The 21,577-nt window shown below is 41.3% G+C and overlaps 1 protein-coding gene across 6 annotated transcripts in view; it reads right to left on the bottom strand.

Moving 5' to 3' along the window:
• Positions 1-3,209: 3,209 nt before the first annotated feature.
• Positions 3,210-21,577, bottom strand: part of LOC126175514 (uncharacterized) — a 96,746-nt gene continuing 78,378 nt past the window's right edge. For 5 of the 6 annotated variants that reach the window (XM_049922337.1, XM_049922342.1, XM_049922343.1 and 2 more), the window contains one exon: positions 3,210-3,455. In XM_049922337.1, coding sequence (XP_049778294.1) covers positions 3,226-3,455 — 230 coding nt within the window. In that variant the 3' untranslated portion in view covers positions 3,210-3,225. The remainder of the gene's footprint in view (positions 3,456-21,577) is intronic. The other variant, XM_049922339.1, reaches the window with a different exon arrangement.

Below are 21,577 nucleotides of genomic sequence, written 5' to 3'. Positions count from 1 at the left end.
TACAGCTTTTTCTAATATTGCAGTCAGTTTTTCAAATTTATTTGGTGGTCGATGTATGTTCATCACTGAACAAAATGTTCTCCCTGCAGCCGTGCCCTTGCCAATGGATCGTAAGGCATAGACTAATCTAGTATTGATTTCATAAGTGCCACTTGCATCTGGTTTTGAAGGACTCATAAATGAACACAGCTGGGCATTTAATGCAAATTAAATCCAAAGCAATTGCTAGGCCTTTTCTCCCACTGGCACTCTCACAAATTTTCATACTCTGTGATTCACCATACTCTCTACATTGTACAAATTTAGAAAATACATTTGATAATATTCTCAAATTCATAATAATGTTACTGCACCCCCTGTCACTTACAGTAAATTCGTTGTAGCTCTCTTGAAATGGTGAGAGCTTTTTTGATGATGCAGTTGTTGAAGAATTACAATTACAAACATCGTTGCTAGGCGACATAACCTCTTGTACAGAAAGCTTTCTAAACTTCTTTCCTCTAAATTGTCGTTTCTTGAAAATGCCTTTATGTTTCGTCATCTTCAATAAACACAACAAAACACACGTAAACAATCACTGCATAAGTAAGTATAACAACTACTTCAAATCACACTTGAACAAAACTAAGCGCGTGTTTGAAAGTGTGTTGATTACAAAGAGCAAAAACAAAAGAATACCGACCGTTGCAATCCAAGGATAGCCAACACACTCGGGAGTAGAAAAAAAATCCGAAACGTGCAACGTAGGGGATATAAAGATCTAAAATATATGCAGAAATGTGCGTGACAGAAAAGTGGGCATGGCACATAAACACACGTGGTAGGAAAATGCTCGAAAAAAATTTTTTCAGCAAAATACTTTTCAGATTACTTAAGTAAAACCTTAATCTATCGAAATACGATGAAAACCGAAAGTCGACTTTTTCAACCTGAACCACGGTGTAATCCGCTTAACAGCATTTTTGGAATACGCAAATGGTCATTGAACTTGTGCAAGTCTTGATTGTACAATGCAAGGAAAGTGTTAATAAACAGCGGAAGCCATGGCTCTCAAAGTTATTTGTCACTGATTTTGTTGTGGAAGCGGGACGATGACGATTATACTGTTATTGTATTGTTAAAATACTTCAGTGCCCTATCTGTGGTGCAGCAGCTGTCACATTAATAACTGACTTCTATCTTTTCAGTCGAAAAATTTTGAGATTTTTGTAATGAAAAGTAGAGAAAAGTTAAGACGGTGGCTTAAAAGCTTTAGGTTTTCTACATTGTCTTTTCTTCCCTCTGACACAACGCACGTAACGTTCATTCAGCCAAGTGAAATTGTCAGGAAGGTCCTCTTTTGTGATGTTGTTGCATCTTGTTCAGTAATGGCGAACCATGGGAGACCCATTCATCACTGTATTGTTCGTATTGTTAACATCAAATCTCGTCACCCATAGTGATATTTTCCCGAAGAGAACTGTCCGCGTTTTCATTTTAGTCAAGTTACGGCAGGCGTCCACGAGTCGTTCTGTTTGTTCGGGGGCCAAACTTTGCACACATTCTCTCTTCTTCAAAAAAGTGTGGAGAATGCTTGAACCATTGATTTAGAGATGTTCTGTACATTGCTCCAATGCCTTTTGTGACACTTAGTACAGCCTGAACTCAACTTATTCGTCGAATGCACACTGTTGTTTACAGCTGTTACTTCAAGCTACCGCTGTAGTTACTGCTCTGCGTGTTGTACACTCAAGGAATAAAATAAGTCCAGGATCTTTTAGGCCTGATGGTGTATGTTCAACACTGCATTACGTATCAGAGGATAGTGCGCTGTACTTGGAACAACCGTCTCCAAGGTTCAAAACCGCGATACGGTGTAGAGTCCCTATACATTGAGATGGTATGACACTTCGGGAAAAAAAAAGAACCGGCAACCTTGTCTCAATGAAAAGTATAGAGCATAGAGTTCTCGATGTCAGGACTGTTGCTCCGATCTCTTGGTACGAAACACGGGATCAGTACTAGATCCCTCGATATCTTGGGGCAGCAATCTTAGCAGCCAATTCTGAAAGAAAATAAATCTTTTTTCTGCGGACTCAGTTCGAGATCTGGGGCTCAATGGCGCCAAGCAGAAGTACAAATTCAGAGATCGGCGAAATTTGCTACAAACTAATGACATTGGAATTCCCACTCACGGCATGAGATGCAGTCAGAAAATATGAAGGAAGTAAAACAAAATTATAATGATATTAGTGTCATAACTCAAGTTCAGAACCGATCATACGCTACTGCCTGCGTGATGAGAGGTCACACATGTGTACTATTCTGAATCTCCATCCTTCCCTGGGGGTGAGGACGGAAGAGAAGATGAGGCGTGGGCGGACGAGAAGGTGATATAATAAGTAGGCGATCTCTGCGTCAGATAGTCTAGACTAGGCGTTACATTCCACAAACTGCTCTCAGGAAATTTGTCCGAGCATTGAATTTTCTATGATGCTCATCATCACGGTTGTGACTATTGATAAATCACGATTATTGTCATGGTGAGCCCAAATGGGATAAAATGAACGAAGTACGTGGCGAATTAAATTAAGTAGTTTATATAATGCTTCGGAGTACTGTAACATTTCCGTAAGCAAAATTGCTCTGTCTAACGAAACGACAGGAACGATCCTTTGATGCCACGTCTGGTACAGTCGTCGGAACTAATTATTTCTGAATGGAACTGTCCGCAATCGGAAGTTTTATCTGGACAATAGACTGGTCTAGTTCGCCAAGTGATATACAGATGGTGAGTTCTTGGTTTAAACTAGAGAAATGAGTCACCCATGTACTTAAATGATGGTCTAATTGTAACATAGAATTAGAAAGACTGAAAGTTGATTGTCTCACACTCTCTAAACGTCACCAAAATAGCTGTGATTGAATAACAGGCAACAGCTGGAAAAGGGTGTCAGAAATTGCTAATAACTAAATTATTTTCTTAAAATGTATGTTGAATATTAAAAACATAGTTGACTATTAGAATAACTTTCAACAGTATTTCATAAATCATCAGTTCTATAAATGAAGTGTCGTTGCTTAATACGTAATTAGTGTCATGAATTGACGATAATCCTGCAAGTTGTTTTACTGGTAATTAACTATTTCTGTTCGCAATGACCACTAATTTGTTTTTTGTTGACATATTTAATCAGTGTGATTACAGAAATGAGAAGCCAAGTATCTGAATATATAAACTATATTTTAATAAGTGACAATATCATCATATAATTCAAGACCACATTCTTCATACGATTTATTAATAGATTCATCGATAGATTCATGACGACGAGTATCTGTCAACAGCGTGGTTGGTTGTGCGGCTTCATCAGTAGACTCATCACCGGCTTCGTCAACAGATTCGTCATTAGATTCTTTAATAGGTTCGCCACTAGGTGAGCTTGTCATCAGCTTACATGGCTGTGGAGTCGAACCTGTTGACAACATAAATATCATATCGGTTAAATGAATAATGCTTACTTCCACAGACAGTATAGTGAAAACAAGTAAAGTAAACTCATAAAAGCATCACAGTGTCACTGTTTTAACCCCATTGTAAACATTATCATCATCAGTGGCCATTTTAGTACCACTACTGAATAAAACCGCCCTGCTGCTCCCAACAGTTTCCGGTCTCTCGTTTCCATGTTACAGTAGGTCGGTGTCTCAGTCTTCTCTTATTCGTTGGAATTCAGCAAAGAATTTATTTCGTTCGTCTACACATTCTGCCCACATACATTTCATTTACATTACAGTCATAATTAAGTCACCACCGCTTTTGTGGCACTAAAGCTACATGTTCAAGTGAAAATATAACTAAAACGTTAGAGCGAAATAGCTCGAAACCTTTTTTCCCCAGAATTCGTTGTCCGTCAGAAGAAAACACCTCTAAAAGGGGGTATGTCATCGAATAAAACAGCCGGTACTGATCTAATAATAAAGGACTAATTACCGCTAAAACGCTTCGCTAATTCCCAAGATGACTACTGACAGCTGTGTTTGCCCTACTTACAAGATTGTCTTAGCCCCCCTTTTTATCGCCCACTAGGAAACTCACCGTTTCCTACTCGATCTGTACTGTTTTCCTGCAATAGTTAATAACAACTAAAATACATTACTTAATAAACTTCCCAGTTTCAAACATGGTCCCTTAATACGGTTTAACCTTTCATTTTATTTGAAACAATTCACAGTAATAAAGGAAATTTTCCCGTGTTCTATGCCAATGCCTCCATCGATTTTTGCATAGAGGAAGAATGTTCATTGGTTTATGTTGACATTTTATCACGTGTGGAGATAAAACAATAAACATCACAGAGTGGAAGATGCGTGGCAGAGAGTCGTAAATACATAAAATAACAGCAACATGCATCAGATCACTTATGTTCTCCACATTATCTTTTGAGAACATTTCTTCTCATTTTTCATGATCAGATGCAACTCTGTTTCGTATCTGTCCTTTCCGCTACATGAATTGTGGATTGATGACCTATACCTCGTAGATTAACTAGATTAAGTTCTACTTGTAGATCATTTCCTTCTTTATTAGGTTCAATTCCTATTTTAATAAGCTACCGTATGTATATTTATTTAGCCCAGCCCAGTGATCACTTCCTCAGAATACTAAGTTTATCTCAAACAATTCAAAATTATGGATATAATTCAAAAAGTATGAATATTATTGCAAATCAGTATAATGAGTCATGGTGGCAAAATAATAACGCGAATTCTTTACACAACAATGGAAAAACTGCTAGAAGCCAACACTGGGGAAAATCAGTATGGATCTCCGAGAAATGCAGGAACACATGAAGCAATACTGACCCTACGACTTATGTTACAAGATAGGTTAAGGACACCAAACTTATATTTATAAGATTTGTAGACTTAGGGAAAGCTTTCCACAGCGACAACTGGAATACTTTCTTTGAAATTCAGAGAGGTTAGAGGGGTAAAATACACAGACCGAAAGGCTATTTGCAACATGTACAGAAACAAGACGGCAGTTATATGAGTCGATAAGAATGAAAAAGAAAGCAGTGATTGAGAAGGGAGTGAGACAGGGTTGTAGCCTATCCCCGATGTTATTGCATGTGTACATTGAGAAACCAGCAAAGGAAAGCGAAGAAAAAATTTTAGACAGAATTAAAGTACACGGAGCATAAATAAAAACTTTGAGATTTGCCGATGACATATAATTCTGTCAGGGACGGGAAAGGATTTGGAAGAGCAGTAGAACGGAATGGGCAGTGTCTTGAAAGGCCGATATGAGATGAACATCAACAGAAGCAAAAGAAAGAATAATGGAATATGGCCGAATTAAACCGGTTGATGCTGAACGAATTAGATTAGGAAATGAGACAGAGTAGTAGATGGGTTTTGGTATTTGGGCAGTGGAATGATTGATGACGGCCGAAGTAGGGTGTTATAAAGTGTGGACTGGCAATGGCAAGGAAATCGTTTCTGAGGAAGAGAAATTCGTTAACTCGAATGTAAATTTAAGAGTTAATAAGCCTTATTTTGTGGATTCGTCCATTACTTCTTGGTAGAACAATTCCGTATTTAGGACACTGTTTTTGTTCTACTGCAGAAGAGAAACAGTGTATTTCTTTTCTGAAACTATTGGTATTGGATGTTGTCATATATGTAAGTGAAGATGGGCTATAAACGGTTCAGACGAAAAGAAAATAGTAGCTTTTAAAATGTGGTGTTACAGAAGAATGCTGAAGATTAGATGGGTAGATCAGATAACTATTGAGGAGGTACTGAATAGAACTGGGGGGGGGGGGGGGAGATTTGTGTCACCACCAGACTAGAAGAAGGGATCGGTTGATTGTAGACGTTCTGCGACGTCAAGAAACCCCCAGCTTAGTGCTGGAGGCAAGTGTGGGAGGTAAAAATCATAGAGGAAGACCGAGAGATGAATACAGTTACCAGGTTCAGAAGGATGTAAGTTGCAGTAGTTATTCGGAGATAAAGAGGCCTGCACGGGGTAGAATGGCGTGGAGTTCTGCATAAAACCGATCTTCCACCTGAAGACTACGACAACGACACTGTACAAAAGGCTGAAGATGCATCTGAAAACTGACAGTCATAGAGGCTCAGAACTCTCCGTTTCTATTTGACTGTCAAAGGGACCGATCCTACTCGTTATCAATTTTTTTTTCCAAATTTATTGTATTCTTAACGCCTTCACCTGAAATGAAACTGACGGAAATAGGAACTCCCGATGGTCAAGGTTAAAAGAAAAAAAGGAGCGTTTTTTGCCCGGATCGGCCAAGACATTAGCCATTTATGTAAGCGTCGATTCCTTGCTGAGGTTGGCTCCTAGGAAGGCCTAGAGAAAGGTGATGCAGGGGGAGGAGATCGTAACATTTGAAACGTCCCCTTAGAACAATTGTACATGACTGTGCTTAAACTGACACACAATGTTTTTAGCGCAACGCAATCTGACTTTCAAAAATCCCTACAAAAGAATGGCCCTGACTAACATTAACCTATACCTTTCACAAATCACTTATCACAAAAATCTTCGTTACTGGAACTACTGCTATACAGCGAGCGCCACTATTGCCAGCTAAATAAAAGATTCAAACTACAGAAGGCACTAACTACTGATAGGGATAGTTAGCAAATGAAAGATATTAATAGAGAACAAACAATGTATTTACCTTAATAGTCATAATATATATAGCAGTTCATGACAAATTACAAATCTCTGCCATCTCTCTCCCCACATCCACCACTGCTGGCTGCTCACCTCCAACTGCGCAACGCTACGCGCTGTTGACATCCAGCTGCCGCTGCCTAACACTACAATGGCAGACAACAATGCAAACTAGCCACAGGCTGCACACAGCACAGCCAGTGATTTTCATACAGAGCGCTACGTAACGTTGCCATTAAGAAAACATAAACAGCCTACTTACACATTTTGCAGAAACTCTTTTAATTTTATTTTCAGTTTTTACCTTACTTGCTTTTCAAATAAACCGAAACAATGCTCAGTATATTGCGTCTACTAATATTTTCACAAAAGGCATGAAAAGGAAAGACAAATTTAGGATTGGAAATAAATTTCGACGAAGGGATTATAAGTCGTACACGAGAACTTCGTATACAAAAGTAAATAATTTTATTATTTTACAACTGATAATTTCCACGCAAAGGGGTAATATTTATCATAAAAATAAGGGAAGCTGTAGTTTATTGCATTTTGCGCGCGTTGTAATATCCTCATTTTTGCTGTCATACAGGGTGATCAGAAAGTCAGTATAAATTTGAAAACTCAATAAACCACGGAATAATGTAGATAGAGAGGTAAATATTGACACACGTGCTTGGAATGACATGGGATTTTATTATAACAAAAAGAAAACAAGTTCACAAAATGTCCGACAGATGGTGCTGGATAGCAAAACTGCTACCGTGACGGGTGAGAGGTAAGCCGAAATGTTACAGAATCGCATGATCCCCAGCCTGGCTGATAAACACCTGCTGGGACGTACGATGTTTATGCAGGATGGCGCTCCACCCCATATTGCTAGACGGGTGAAAGATCTCTTGCGTGCGTCGTTTGGTGATGATCGTGTGCTCAGCCGCCACTTTCGTCATGCTTGGCCTCCCAGGTCCCCAGACCTCAGTCCGTGCGATTATTGGCTTTGGGGTTACCTGAAGTCGCAAGTGTATCGTGATCGACCGACACCTTTAGGGATGCTGAAAGACAACATCCGACGCCAATGCCGCACCATAACTCCGGGCATGCTTTACAGTGCTGTTCACAACATTATTCCTCGACTGCAGCTATTGTTGAGGAATTATGGTGGACAGATTGAGCATTTCCTGTAGAGAACATCATCTTTGCTTTGTCTTACTTTGTTATGCTAATTATTGTTATTTTGATCAGATGAAGCGCCATCTGTCGGACATTTTTTGAACGTTTGTATTTTTTTGGTTCTAATAAAACCCCATGTCATTCCAAGCATGTGTGCCAAGTTGTACCTCTCTATCTACATTATTCCGTGATTTACTCAGTTTTCAAATTTATTCTGACTTTTTCATCACCCGGTATGTTTTTTTGAAAGTTTCTAATTGAAAACAAACTTCGTTTACGTTTCCAAAAGGTTGTCTCTTTTCGCATAGTTTGACAACAAAATCATGCGTAACGAATCATTTCGTCAAAAATTGGTGAGGGTAGCTCGTGACTAACAATGGAATGTACTTCAATCAAGTCTTCTACGAACATGATATCTTTTCCTCTCTCGAAAGATAGAACCAGTTTTAAAAACTTTCTGGCCAATCTTCTTAGCTGATGGTAAACGTAGACATTCCCAGGTGGCACTAGGGGTGTGAATTACGGGGGGGGGGGGGGAGGAGAGAAATCACTTTAATAGTACACGATGGGAATCTTTCTTCATCTTGAGAAATCCCGCCGTGTAACTGTGGATCTCTTGTTCTCCCCTCTAGTCAATTAACATAAATGATTAGTTCTCCTGACATAGGGCTTAATAATGTCAAATACAATATAGTGAGCACTGTCTCGTTTCATTTGTGGTGTAAGTAAACTAAAAATAAAAAAAATTAAAGTAAAGCTTCCGAATAGGAACACGAACCACGACCATTAGATTACCCTTCTGCCCTTTCCACATCTCCAACCGCTACCTGGAACCTACACCAGCATAAATGACATACCTCATCCAGCACGCAGCAATACGGCTGTTTTTTTTGTTTTTTTTTTTTTCTAAATGCTTGGCGGTTTGGAGCTCCACTTTCTGTGACTAATTTTTTGGCAAGACTCCGTGTGAGTCAGGAAGAAAGGTGCATGCATTGAGGGACGTCAGTATTAGTGATCGGAATATAAACTTCGTATAGCAAATTCCCTATTCCTAATGGTTTTCACGATAGAATATTTAATGTACTTTATTATTTTCTGTATAATTCAGACATTGTCATTGTTTACGATACACCACATGAGTGTAGAGGAAGTTAAGGAGAGCAATTTGATACAGGAAACTTGTGGTCTATCATGAAGGGAAACTACCTCAAATTCGCCTATCAAATCTACCTAAGCTACAGCGCATGCGCATCTTGCGAGAGCTTAAATATTGTCGCGCACTCTTCCCGCAAAATATTACTCCTAGAACAAAAAAAATGGATACGACTTTGTTTTGTAGGAAATTTAATGTAGTATAATCTTGTATTGTGATACGTATTCCTTGTAGAGTGTGGGTTTTGTTTTATTCAAGAGAAACGTACAAAACTTGTCTGAAATGCGTACTATCTCGTAAACCATTCGGAATAAGTCATATGATCCTATGAAGTTTTCTGTTCAGAATTACTAATACTGCCATTCGTCAAAACACTTATCTTTCCTCCTGACTCACCCTGTGCTTAGATGAAATCAGTGATGAGTAGCCACATCCACCTGTTAGCCAACACTTCGTGCGACAAGTTTGGCTGTTTAAGGCCCGGCTTGTTAGATCACTTCCCCTTTGGTGTCAGCCTCGCCCCCACCCCTCCGGTTAAGGGTTTCTGTTGCCCAACCACGCGATCATAAATCGTGTGGATATTTTGTACACGGATACATCTCCTAATGTATAGAAGTACTGGTCCTTCAGCAATAAACAGAGTTGTGTGACATTATTGCAAAATTAAGAAAAAGACATTAATCCAAGATTAAACTTACACTTTATGCTATAAGAGAAACTGAATGCGAAACAGGGTAAGCAGACTTCAAAAAATTTTAGAAGATATTTTATTTTATCTTCTTGACATTCACTTTATGAAACAACTGCTTCAGCAATTTTCAATGGAGTTAACTGAGTTCCAGTAAAAATCAGACTTAAAGGATAAGTTGAGTTAAACGGATGTGCCTAGATTTTACACTACTGGCCGTTAAATCTGCTACACCAAGAAGAAAGGCAGATGATAAACGGGTATTCATTGGACAAATATATTATACTAGAACTGACATGTGATTACATTTTCACGTAATTTGGGGGCATAGATCCTGAGAAATCAGTACCCAGAACAACCGCCTCTAGCTGTAATAACGGCCTTGATACGCCTGGGTCTTGAGTCAAACAGAGCTTGGATGGCGCGTACAGATACAGCTGCCCATGCAGCTTTAACACGATACCACAGTTCATCAAGAGAAGTGACTGGCGTTTTGTGACGAGTCAGTTGCTCGGTCACCATTGACCAGACGTTTTCAATTGGTGAGAGATCTGGAAAATGTGCTGACCTGGGCAGCAGTAGAACATTTTCTATATTTAGAAAGGCCCGTACGTGCATTATTCTGCTGAAATGTAGGGTTTCGCATGGATCGAATGAAGGGTAGAGCCACGGGACGTAACACATCTGAAATGTAACGTCCACTGTTCGAAGTGCCGTCAATGCGAACAAGAGGTGACCGAGATGTGTAACCAATGGCGCCCCATACCATCACGCCGGTTGACACGCCAGTATAGCGATGGCGTGTACACGCTTCCAATGTGCGTTCACCGCGATGTCGCTAAACACGGATGCGACCATCATGATGCTGTAAACAGAACCTGGATTGATCTGAATAAATGACGTTTTGCCATTCGTGGACCCAGCTTCGTCGTCAAGTACACCATCGCAGGCGCTCCTGTCTGTGATGCAGCGTCAAGGATAACCGCAGCCATGGTCTCCTAGCTGATAGTCCATGCTGCTGCAAACGTCGTCGAGCTGTTCATGCAGATGGTTGTTGTCTTGCAAACGTCCCCATCTGTTGACTCAGGGATCGAGACGTGGCTGCACGATCCGTAACAGCCATGCGGATAAGATGCCTGTCATCTCGACTGCTAGTGATACGAGGCCGTTTGGATCCAGCACGGCGTTCCGTATTACCCTCCTGAACACATCGACTCCATATTCTGCTAACAGTCATTGGATCTCGACCAACGCGAGCAGCATTGTCGCGATACGATAAACCGCAAGCGCGATAGGTTACAATCCGACCTTCATCAAAGTCGGAAACATGATGGTACGCATTTCTCTTACTTACACGAGGCATCAAAACAACGTTTCACCAGGCAACGCCGGTCAACTGCTGTTTGTGTATGAGAAATCGGTTGGAAACTTTCCTCATGTCGGCACGTTGTAGGTGTCGCCACCTTGTGTGAAGGCTCTGAAAAGCTAATCATTTGCGTACCACAGCGGTTAAATTTCGCGTCTGTAGCACGTCATCTTCGTGGTGTAGCAATTTTAATGGCCAGTAGTGTATAAATCATGGAATATTTTCAGATATAATTTGCCTATGAGTTTGAAATTCTTCTTGGTCTATTTTAGGTGCTGCTCAGTATGCATGTAACTCAATACTTAGCACCGCAATTCAAGTACCTACCATTTTATAGCATTCACAAATTCAGTCTCAGTTGTTTAGTATCCTCGCCCTTTCACATTACCAAAAAGACTTAGCAAACTTGCACTAAAATCTTCTCTGGATTCCTGCCATGCGTACCCGCATTGTGTTTATTATGTTTGGAAAACTATACCGTAGAGAAAGCTGGGAAGAAGAAGAAGGTGAAGGATAAGGAAAAGGAGAATGAGAAGAACGGAAAATAGGAAAATTGATAAGGGGAAAGACGGCTGTTGATAATGCGGTAGTGAACGTTACAAAATTGAAATGGAGCTGGACTGGGTATATGGCGAGACAGAACGATGAGAGATGGACTAATGAGCTGCTGTACTGAATTTCTCTTGCTAAGCAAAGGTGAAAGGCCTATTGGCGGACGAATGAACGAAATAACGAAGTGAGAAGGACAATACTGAAATGTGTAAGGCTGAGCCTCATAGTGTAACGAGAGACCTAGAGGGAAAGCTAACCGAACGGAAGAACTCCCATCAATGATAGGGCTGTCTTAAGCAACGTCCACAAAATTTAGCTCGTATGATGATTAATAAGTTTCCAGTGAACTTGTAGAAGAGAGCCTCCAATACTTTTGTCCGACCAGTAACAACTGCAGAAACACTAACGCGAGCTGGGCTGTTTGTAGTGGGGCGCAACGGCTAGTGGCGCTCGCTGTCGCGCAGCGAAACGTCAGTTCAAAGCCGACCATCGATAATTACTTGTCTTTCAGTATTTACCATGACGCACAGGAGAAAGATCGAGAAAGCTATAACGGCAGACAACGGCTACCGAGATACATCCCGTGAGACATGATATGGATTGTTACAAGGGTGGAGTAAGTGGAAATGTCGGACAAGTTAAAAAAGCGCAACATTTGGCCGTATCGTACCCTTCGTCGCTCGTCGGATTCTCGTACGAAGTAGAGGACAACGATTTCATCAAGAAGACATAAGTGCAGAGACGTCATCCATGTCCTCCGTGTGCTGGCCGGTGTGACCGAGGGGTTCTAGGCGCTACAGTCTGGAACCGCGTGACCGCTACGGTCGCAGGTTCGAATCCTGCCTCGGGAATGGATGTGTGTGATGTCCTTAGGTTAGTTAGGTTTAAGTAGTTCTAAGTTCTAGGGCATTTATGACCACAGATGTAAGTCTCATAGTGCTCAGAGCCATTTGAACCATTTTTTGTCCTCTGTATGAAGCAGGTCGGCGATGAGGATATCTCGTTCAAGCAAAAGCTTAGAGAGGAGGGGCCTAGCTTCGGTGTTCGTCGTAGCGAAAAGGATGACACAACACGACAGAAGGCGAAGATCCACCAGCGCTGCCACCGGAGGAGTATTGACAACATCTCGATCCAGGGTGCCGTTGTCGACTGCGATAAGGTCTTATGAAACAGCCAGTCGCTAGCTGTCACAGAAGGTATCGTAACAGGAAGAGGGAAGTAAAGACGTAGCGCGACTGACATGAAGTGAATTAGGGTATAATTTCGAAACATGTTTATTAAAATAAGCTTTTGACAATGTTGACTGGAATACTCCCTTTCAATTTCTGAAGGTGGCAGGGGTAAAATACAGGGAGCGGAAGGCTATTTACGATTTGTACAGAAACCAGATGGGAGCTTTAAGAGTCGAGGGACACGAAAGGGAAGCAGTGGTTGGGAAGGCAGTTATACAGGGTTGTAGCCTCTCCCCGATGTTATTCAATCTGAATATTGAGCAAGCAGTGAAGGAAACAAAAGAAAAATTCGGAGTAGGTATTAAAATCCGTGGAGAAGAAATAAAAACTTTGAGATTCGCCGATGAGATTGTAATTCTGTCAGAGACATCAAAGGACTTGGAAGAGCAGTTGAACGGAATGGATAGTGTCTTGAAAGGAGGATGTAAGATGAACATCAACAAAAGCAAAACGAGGATAATGGAATGTAGTCGAATTAACTCTGGTGATGCTGAGGGAATTAGATTAGGAAATGAGACAATTAAAGTAGTAAAGGAGTTTTGCTATTTGGGGAGCAAAATAACTGATGATGGTCGAAGTAGAGAGAAGAGAAATGTGTTAACTTCGAGTATAGATTTAAGTGTCAGGAAGTCGCTTCTGGAAGTAGTTGTATGAAGTGTAGCCATGTATGGAAGTGAAACATGAACGATAAACCGTTTGGACAAGGAGCGAATAGAAGCTTTTGAAATGTGGTACTACAGAAGAATAAGGAAGGTTAGATGGGTAGACCACATAACTAATGAGGAGGTATTGAATAGGATTGGGGAGAAGAGAAATTTGTGGCACAACTTGACAAGAAGAAATGATCGGTTGGTGGGACATGTTCTGAGGCATCAAGGGATCACCAATTTAGTACTGGAGGGCAGCGTGGAGGATAAAAATCGTAGAGGGAGACCAACAGATGAATGCACTAAGCAGATCCAGAAAGATGTAGGTTGGAGTAGTTACTGGGAGATGAAGAAGCTTGCACAGGATAGAGTAGCATGGAGAGCTGCATCAGACCAGTCTCAGGACTGAAGAGCACAACAACAACATTTATTAAGACATACCAAGTACAGACAATCTTAAAAAAAAACAGTAGTAAACTGCCGCATACTGTAAAAAGAGACTAGACTTGAACAGACTGTGAATCACAGTCAATACCCAAGCCGATGTTAAAACGTGTAAACTAATAACCACTGATATGGCAGATCCAAAGACGTATCAATCATATTTTTTTTAGAATTCCAAAAATAACTGGAAAACACATATGCTGCAGAAAATAAATCATTAACTGACATTAACAGAAATACTAGCCATCAGGCAGCAAAATTACCCGCTTCTCATAACAGCGTTAATTTCAAAGCATGCGAAAGGATTTAACGAAACCTTTGAAATGTACCAATATTCAAAATGGGAAACTAATAATTAACATCAGTGCGTTAGAATAACAGTTTGGAAAATCATTATGTGAAGCACTCATTAAGCCACTCTTAGCCAACTATTCTGAATAATACGTCCAACTCTTTGAAACGTGCAGCCTTCAAGAATCCTTGACAGGCAAGTAACATGACTGCATTAAAATGATCCCGTCAAATGCATCGTCACCTTGAGTACTTCAGGAATTAGCCTTTGCGGAATAAGTATATACTGAAACAGTACCTTGAAGTTTAAAACTCGAAACATATCTTCCCTTGTTCTCTGCTAGGTCACAAGACGCCATGTTCCTCTAACAGTCACAACAGATCCGCTCCAGCTGTGTTTCACGAAAGTTACATCACTTCCGCCATAATTTACTTTTTCATCACGTTGTGCATCCACCACCTACAGGTCTGAAGGGCAGTAGAGTGCCCCACCGGATAAGTCATAACTACAGTGTGTAAACTTTTAGATGGCAGACCTCTCCCTAGTCCTGAATCGGTAGAAGTCGGTAAACGTCGGGAGGCTTCGGTAGGCACGCAGTTTCGACTGGTGCCAACATTACGTAGCTGACTGTGTTGTACAAGGTAGCCATTGTCGTCTGCTTCGTTATTGTTTTGCGCTGTACTGTTCTGCTTGTTTTTATTGTGCAGTTGTGCTAAACATTATCAAAATGAGTGAAGAGGCAGTTGCTGGCCCATCTCGGGAGTCGCCAACAACACCTACCGGTAGGCCTACGGTTAGAAGGAAACCAGTACTACGTATCGATGCTCGCAAAATTGTATTGCGTGTGATTGAATGCTGCGAAAGGGAAAGGGAGCAGAAAAAATTGCTTCACCCCATTTACAAATCTTCACTGAGAGCTGCTATATACACGGTGTGGCCGTACGGTTCTAGGCGCTATAGTCTGGAACCGCGTGACCGTTACGGTCGCAGGTTCGAAACCTGCCTCGGGCATGGATGTGTGTGATGTCCTTAGATTAGTTAGTTTTAAGTAGTTCTAAGTTCTAGGGGACTGACGACCACAGCAGTTATGTCCCATAGTGCTCAGAGCCATTTGAAGCATTTTTTTTTTTTTTTTTTTTTTTTTTTTTTTGCTACATACACAGGACAAAGCATGCGTAGCATTGGAAGATTCAAACAGTTTTTCAAGAATCATCCTGGCGTATCACCACAAACGCCTAGCAAGAAAAGGTGAGTTTACATTTCAGATATTTTGTTCGTGATCACTTTGAAGGAGCCCCCTATTTCGTCCGAATTACCTTATATTTCATTTTTCCTTGCTACCGTATTGCTTTGTATGGAAACACGACTGGTTAAATTATTATTTCGAAACACATTCATATTACAGTACATTTCCAAATTCAAAACGTACAGGGGGCAGACATACATACATTAATTTGTATATGTAGAGATTGACAGTTACGTTATACTATATGACCTGTTTAAGTACATTTAAATTTCATAATTAATAGTTTAACAATGCGGGGAATGATATAAAAAATGCGAGCAGTGGGAATCAAACCCGGGTCCGCTGCATGACAAGCCTTTACCTAATCACTTGGGCTACGCATGCAACAGTAACCTTACTGTTGAAAGATTGTCTATTTCTCTTTTCGGGCGTTCGGAGAACAACTCATCAAAGTTTCATTGCAATCAGATGAATGGTTTGTGAGCGCATAGTAGACAAACATACATAAATTCATTTTTATATACAGTGTGTTACAGAAAGGTATAGCCAAACTTTCAGGAAACATTCCTCGCACACAGATAAAGAAAAGATGTTATGTGGACATGTGTCCGGAAACGCTTCATTTCCATGTTAGAGCTCATTTTAGTTTCGTTCTTCCACCTACGCTCAATGGAGCACGTTATCATGATTTAATACGGGTTACTCTACCTGTGCTGCTAGAACATGTGCCTTTACAAGTACGACACAACATGTGGTTTATGCACGATGGAGCTCCTGCACATTTCAGTCGAAGTGTTCGTACGCTTCTCAACAACAGATTCGGTGGCCGATGGATTGGTAGAGGCGGACCAATTCCATGGCCTCCACGCTCTCCTGACCTCAACCCTCTTGACTTTCATTTATGGGGGCATATGAAAGCTCTTGTCTACGCAACCCCGGTACCAAATGTAGAGACTCTTCGTGCTCGTATTGTGGACGGCTGTGATACAATACGCCATTCTGCAGGGCTGCATCAGTGCATCAGGGATTCCATGCGACGGAGGGTGGGTGCATGTATCCTCGCTAACTGAGGACATTTTGAACATTTCCCGTAACAAAGTGTTTGAAGTCACGCTGGTACGTTCTGTTGCTGTGTGTTTCCATTCCATGATTAATGTGGTTTGAAGAGAAGTAATAAAATGAGCTCTAACATGGAAAGTAAGCGTTTCCGGACACATGTCCACATAACATATTTCCTTTCTTTGTGTGTGAGGAATGTTTCCTGAAAGTTTGGCCGTACTTTTTTGTAGCACCCTGTATAGATTTCAATGTACATGACGATTTCAGTTTCGTTTACGAACAACATTTAAAGCGAGTTTTACTTCCAAGCCTTTCGTCTGCTTTCGTGTAAGCAAGTTAGGCGTGCTTGTCCCCCCACCCCCCAACGGCTCCTCGCCCCTCGCCAGCCAATGCTTGCTTCCTCCTCTCCCCGCACAACTCTGCCGTCTTACAGTTAACACACTGTATTAAGCTAGTGGTAATACAGAAGAGGGGCAGCAGCCTTTTCAGTAGTTGCAAGGGCAACAGTCTGGATGATTGACTGATCTGGCCTTGTAACAATAACCAAAACGGCATTGCTGTGCTGGTACTGCGAACGGCTGAAAGCAAGGGGAAACTACGGCCGTAATTTTTCCCGAGGGCATGCAGCTTTACTGTATGATTAAATGATGATGGCGTCCTCTTGGGTAAAATATTCCGGAGGCAAAATAGTCCCCCATTCGGATCTCCGGGCGGGGACTACTCAAGAGGATGTCGTTATCAGAAGAAAGAAAACTGGCGTCCTACGGATCGGAGCGTGGAATGTCAGATCCCTTAATGGGGCAGGTAGGTTAGAAAATTTAAAAAGGAAATGGATAGGTTAAAGTTAGATATAGTGGGAATTAGTGAAGTTCGGTGGCAGGAGGAACAAGACTTCTGGTCAGGTGACTACAGGGTTATAAACACAAAGTCAAATAGGGGTAATGCAGGAGTAGGTTTAATAATGAATAGGAAAATAGGAATGCTGGTAAGCTACTACAAACAGCATAGTGAACGCATTATTGTGGCCAAGATAGACACGAAGCCCACGACTACTACAGTAGTACAAGTTTATATGCCAACTAGCTCTGCAGATGACGAAGAAATTGAAGAAATGTATGATGAGATAAAAGATATTATTCAGATAGTGAAGGGAGACGAAAATTTAATAGTCATGGGTGACTGGAATTCGAGTGTAGGAAAAGGGAGAGAAGGAAACGTAGTAAGTGAATATGGATTGGGGCTAAGAAATGAAAGAGGAAGCCGCCTGGTAGAATTTTGCACAGAGCACAACTTAATTATAGCTAACACTTGGTTTAAGAATCATGATAGAAGGTTGTATACATGGAAGAACCCTGGAGATACTAAAAGGTATCAGATAGATTATATAATGGTAAGACAGAGATTTAGGAACCAGGTTTTAAATTGTAAGACATTTCCAGGGGCAGATGTGGACTCTGACCACAATCTATTGGTTATGACCTGTAGATTAAAACTGAAGAAACTGCAAAAAGGTGGGAATTTAAGGAGATGGGACCTGGATAAACTGAAAGAACCAAAGGTTGTACAGAGTTTTAGGGAGAGCATAAGGTAACAATTGACAGGAATGGGGGAAAGAAATACAGCAGAAGAAGAATGGGTAGCTTTGAGGGATGAAGTAGTGAAGGCAGCGGAGGATCAAGTAGGTAAAAACACCAGGGCTCTTAGAAATCCTTGGGTAACAGAAGAAATATTGAATTTAATTGATGAAAGGAGAAAATATAAAAATGCAGTTAATGAAGCAGGCAAAAAGGAATACAAACGTCTCAAAAATGAGATCGACAGGAAGTGCAAAATGGCTAAGCAGGGATGGCTAGAGGACAAATGTAAGGATGTAGAGGCTTATCTCACTAGGGGTAAGATAGATACTGCCTACAGGAAAATTAAAGAGACCTTTGGAGATAAGAGAACCACTTGTAAGAACATCAAGAGCTCAGATGGAAACCCAGTTCTAAGCAAAGAAGGGAAAGCAGAAAGGTGGAAGGAGTATATAGAGGGTCTATACAAGGGCGATGTACTTGAGGACAATATTATGGAAATGGAAGAGGATGTAGATGAAGATGAAATGGGAGGTACGATACTGCATGAAGAGTTTGACAGAGCACTGAAGGACCTGAGTCGAAACAAGGCCCCCGGAGTAGACAACATTCCATTGGAACTACTGACGGCCTTGGGAGAGCCAGTCCTGACAAAACTCTACCATCTGGTGAGCAAGATGTATGAAACAGGCGAAATACCCTCAGACTTCAAGAAGAATATAATAATTCCAATCCCAAAGAAAGCAGGTGTTGACAGATGTGAAAATTACCGAACAATCAGTTTAATAAGCCACAGTTGCAAAATACTAACACGAATTCTTTGCGGACGAATGGAAGAACTAGTAGAAGCCGACCTCTGGGAAGATCAGTTTGGATTCCGTAGAAATACTGGAACACGTGAGGCAATACTGACCTTACGACTTATCTTAGAAGAAAGATTAAGGAAAGGCAAACCTACGTTTCTAGCATTTGTAGACTTAGAGAAAGCTTTTGACAATGTTGACTGGAATACTCTCTTTCAAATTCTAAAGGTGGCAGGGGTAAAATACAGGGAGCGGAAGGCTATTTACAATTTGTACAGAAACCAGATGGCAGTTATAAGAGTCGAGGGACATGAAAGGGAAGCAGTGGTTGGGAAGGGAGTGAGACAGGGTTGTAGCCTCTCCCCGATGTTATTCAATCTGTATATTGAGCAAGCAGTGAAGGAAACAAAAGAAAAATTCGGAGTAGGTATTAAAATCCGTGGAGAAGAAATAAAAACCTTGAGGTTTGCCGATGACATTGTAATTCTGTCAGAGTCAGCAAAGGACCTGGAAGAGCAGTTGAACGGAATGGACAGTGTCTTGAAAGGAGGATATAAGATGAACATCAACAAAAGCAAAACGAGGATAATGGAATGTAGCCGAATTAAGTCGTGTGATGCTGAGGGAATTAGATTAGGAAATGAGACACTTAAAGTAGTAAAGGAGTTTTGCTATTTGGGGAGCAAAGTAACTGATGATGGTCGAAGTAGAGAGGATATAAAATGTAGACTGGCAATAGCAAGGAAAGCGTTTCTGAAGAAGAGAAATTTGTTAACATCGAGTATAGATTTAAGTGTCAGGAAGTCATTTCTGAAAGTATTTGTATGGAGTGTAGCCATGTATGGAAGTGAAACATGGACGGTAAATAGTTTGGACAAGAAGAGAATAGAAGCTTTCGAAATGTGGTGCTACAGAAGAATGCTGAAGATTAGATGGGTAGATCACATAACTAATGAGGAAGTATTGAATAGGATTGGGGAGAAGAGAAGTTTGTGGCATAACTTGACCAGAAGAAGGGATCGGTTGGTAGGACATGTTCTGAGGCATCAAGGGATCACCAATTTAATATTGGAGGGCAGCGTGGAGGGTAAAAATCGTAGGGGGAGACCAAGAGATGAATACACTAAGCAGATTCAGAAGGATGTAGGGTGCAGTAGATACTGGGAGATGAAGAAGCTTGCACAGGATAGAGTAGCATGGAGAGCTGCATCAAACCAGTCTCAGGACTGAAGACCACAACAACAACAACAATACAGTTCATACACAGTTCTCCGAGCTGTTTCGCCAAACCACCAGGACTGAGACAGCTAGGGCACGTAAGACCAGTACTTGCACACTGCACAATCCACGGTCCGCCGAAGTTCGCTCTTATATCGCAACTGTCCACCTTCGTCCCAGCCGTCACTCCCAGCCCCACCCACCACCGCGCCTTCTAGCGGTAGCCTGTGCCACGTGATCTCGTCGAGCCATTTAGAAGCACAGACCATGAAATGCACCCTTAAAGAAAGAGAAAGTCAGAAAATAGACGGCACCAGTGCCGATAGGGTACAGTACGTAGGCTAAATTCTACGAGGTGTAGAATACCAGGTCACAAGTGTCGTAAAAACCTTAGGCAGAGACAGAGGACGTAGGGGTATTCTCCAGAGAATTTAATGACGAAGATCGTCTGCTTATAGACGGAGGAGCATGAAACTACCTGGATAGCTACTTATAGCGTCAAATGTAATATGGAGGAAATGGGGCAGCAACAGCACACACTCATGTGGACTATCAGACCAATTGTGTGATGGGATTGAAGAGTTCCTAGATAACAGAACGCATCATGTCATTCTCAATGGAGAGAAGTCTTCCGAAGTAAGAGTGATTTCAGGTGTGCCGCAGGGGAGTTTTATAGGACCGTTGCTATTCACAATATACATAAATCACCTTGTGGATGACATCGGAAAATCACTGAAACTTTTTGCAGATGATGCTGTGGTGTATCGAGAGGTTGTAACAATGGAAAATTGTACTGAAATGCAGGAGTATCTGCAGCGAATTGACGCATGGTGCAGGGAATGGCAATTGAATCTCAATGTAGATAAGTGTAATGTGCTGCGAATACATAGAAAGATAGACCTCTTAACATTTAGCTACAAAATAGCAGGTCAGTAACTGGAAGCAGTTAATTCCATAAATTATCTGGGAGTACGCGTTAGGAGTGATTTAAAATGGAATGATCATATAAAGTTGATCGTCGGTAAAGCAGATGCCAGACTGAGATTCACTGGAAGAAGCCTAAGGAAATGCAATCCGAAAACAAAGGAAGTAAGTTACAGTACGCTTGTTCGCCCACTGCTTCAATACTGCTCAGCAGTGTGGGATCCGTACCAGATAGGGTTGATTGAAGAGATAGAGAAGATCCAACGGATAGCAGCGCGCTTCGTTACAGTATCGTTTGGTAATCGCGAAAGCGTTACGGATATGATAGATAAACTCCAGTGGAAGACTATGCAGGAGAGACGCTCAGTAGCTCGGTACGGGTTTTCGTTGAAGTTTCGAGAACATACCTTCAACGAAAAGTCAAGCAATATATTGCTCCCTCCTACGTATATCTCGCGAAGAGATGATGAGGATAAAATCAGAGAGATTAGAGCCCACACAGAAGCATACCGACAATCCATCTT

The sequence above is a fragment of the Schistocerca cancellata genome, chromosome 3, assembly GCF_023864275.1.
Source record: "Schistocerca cancellata isolate TAMUIC-IGC-003103 chromosome 3, iqSchCanc2.1, whole genome shotgun sequence".
Lineage (NCBI taxonomy): Eukaryota > Metazoa > Arthropoda > Insecta > Orthoptera > Acrididae > Schistocerca > Schistocerca cancellata.
Note: the sequence above shows the minus strand (reverse complement) of the source record. Positions and strands in the feature narration are given on the sequence as shown.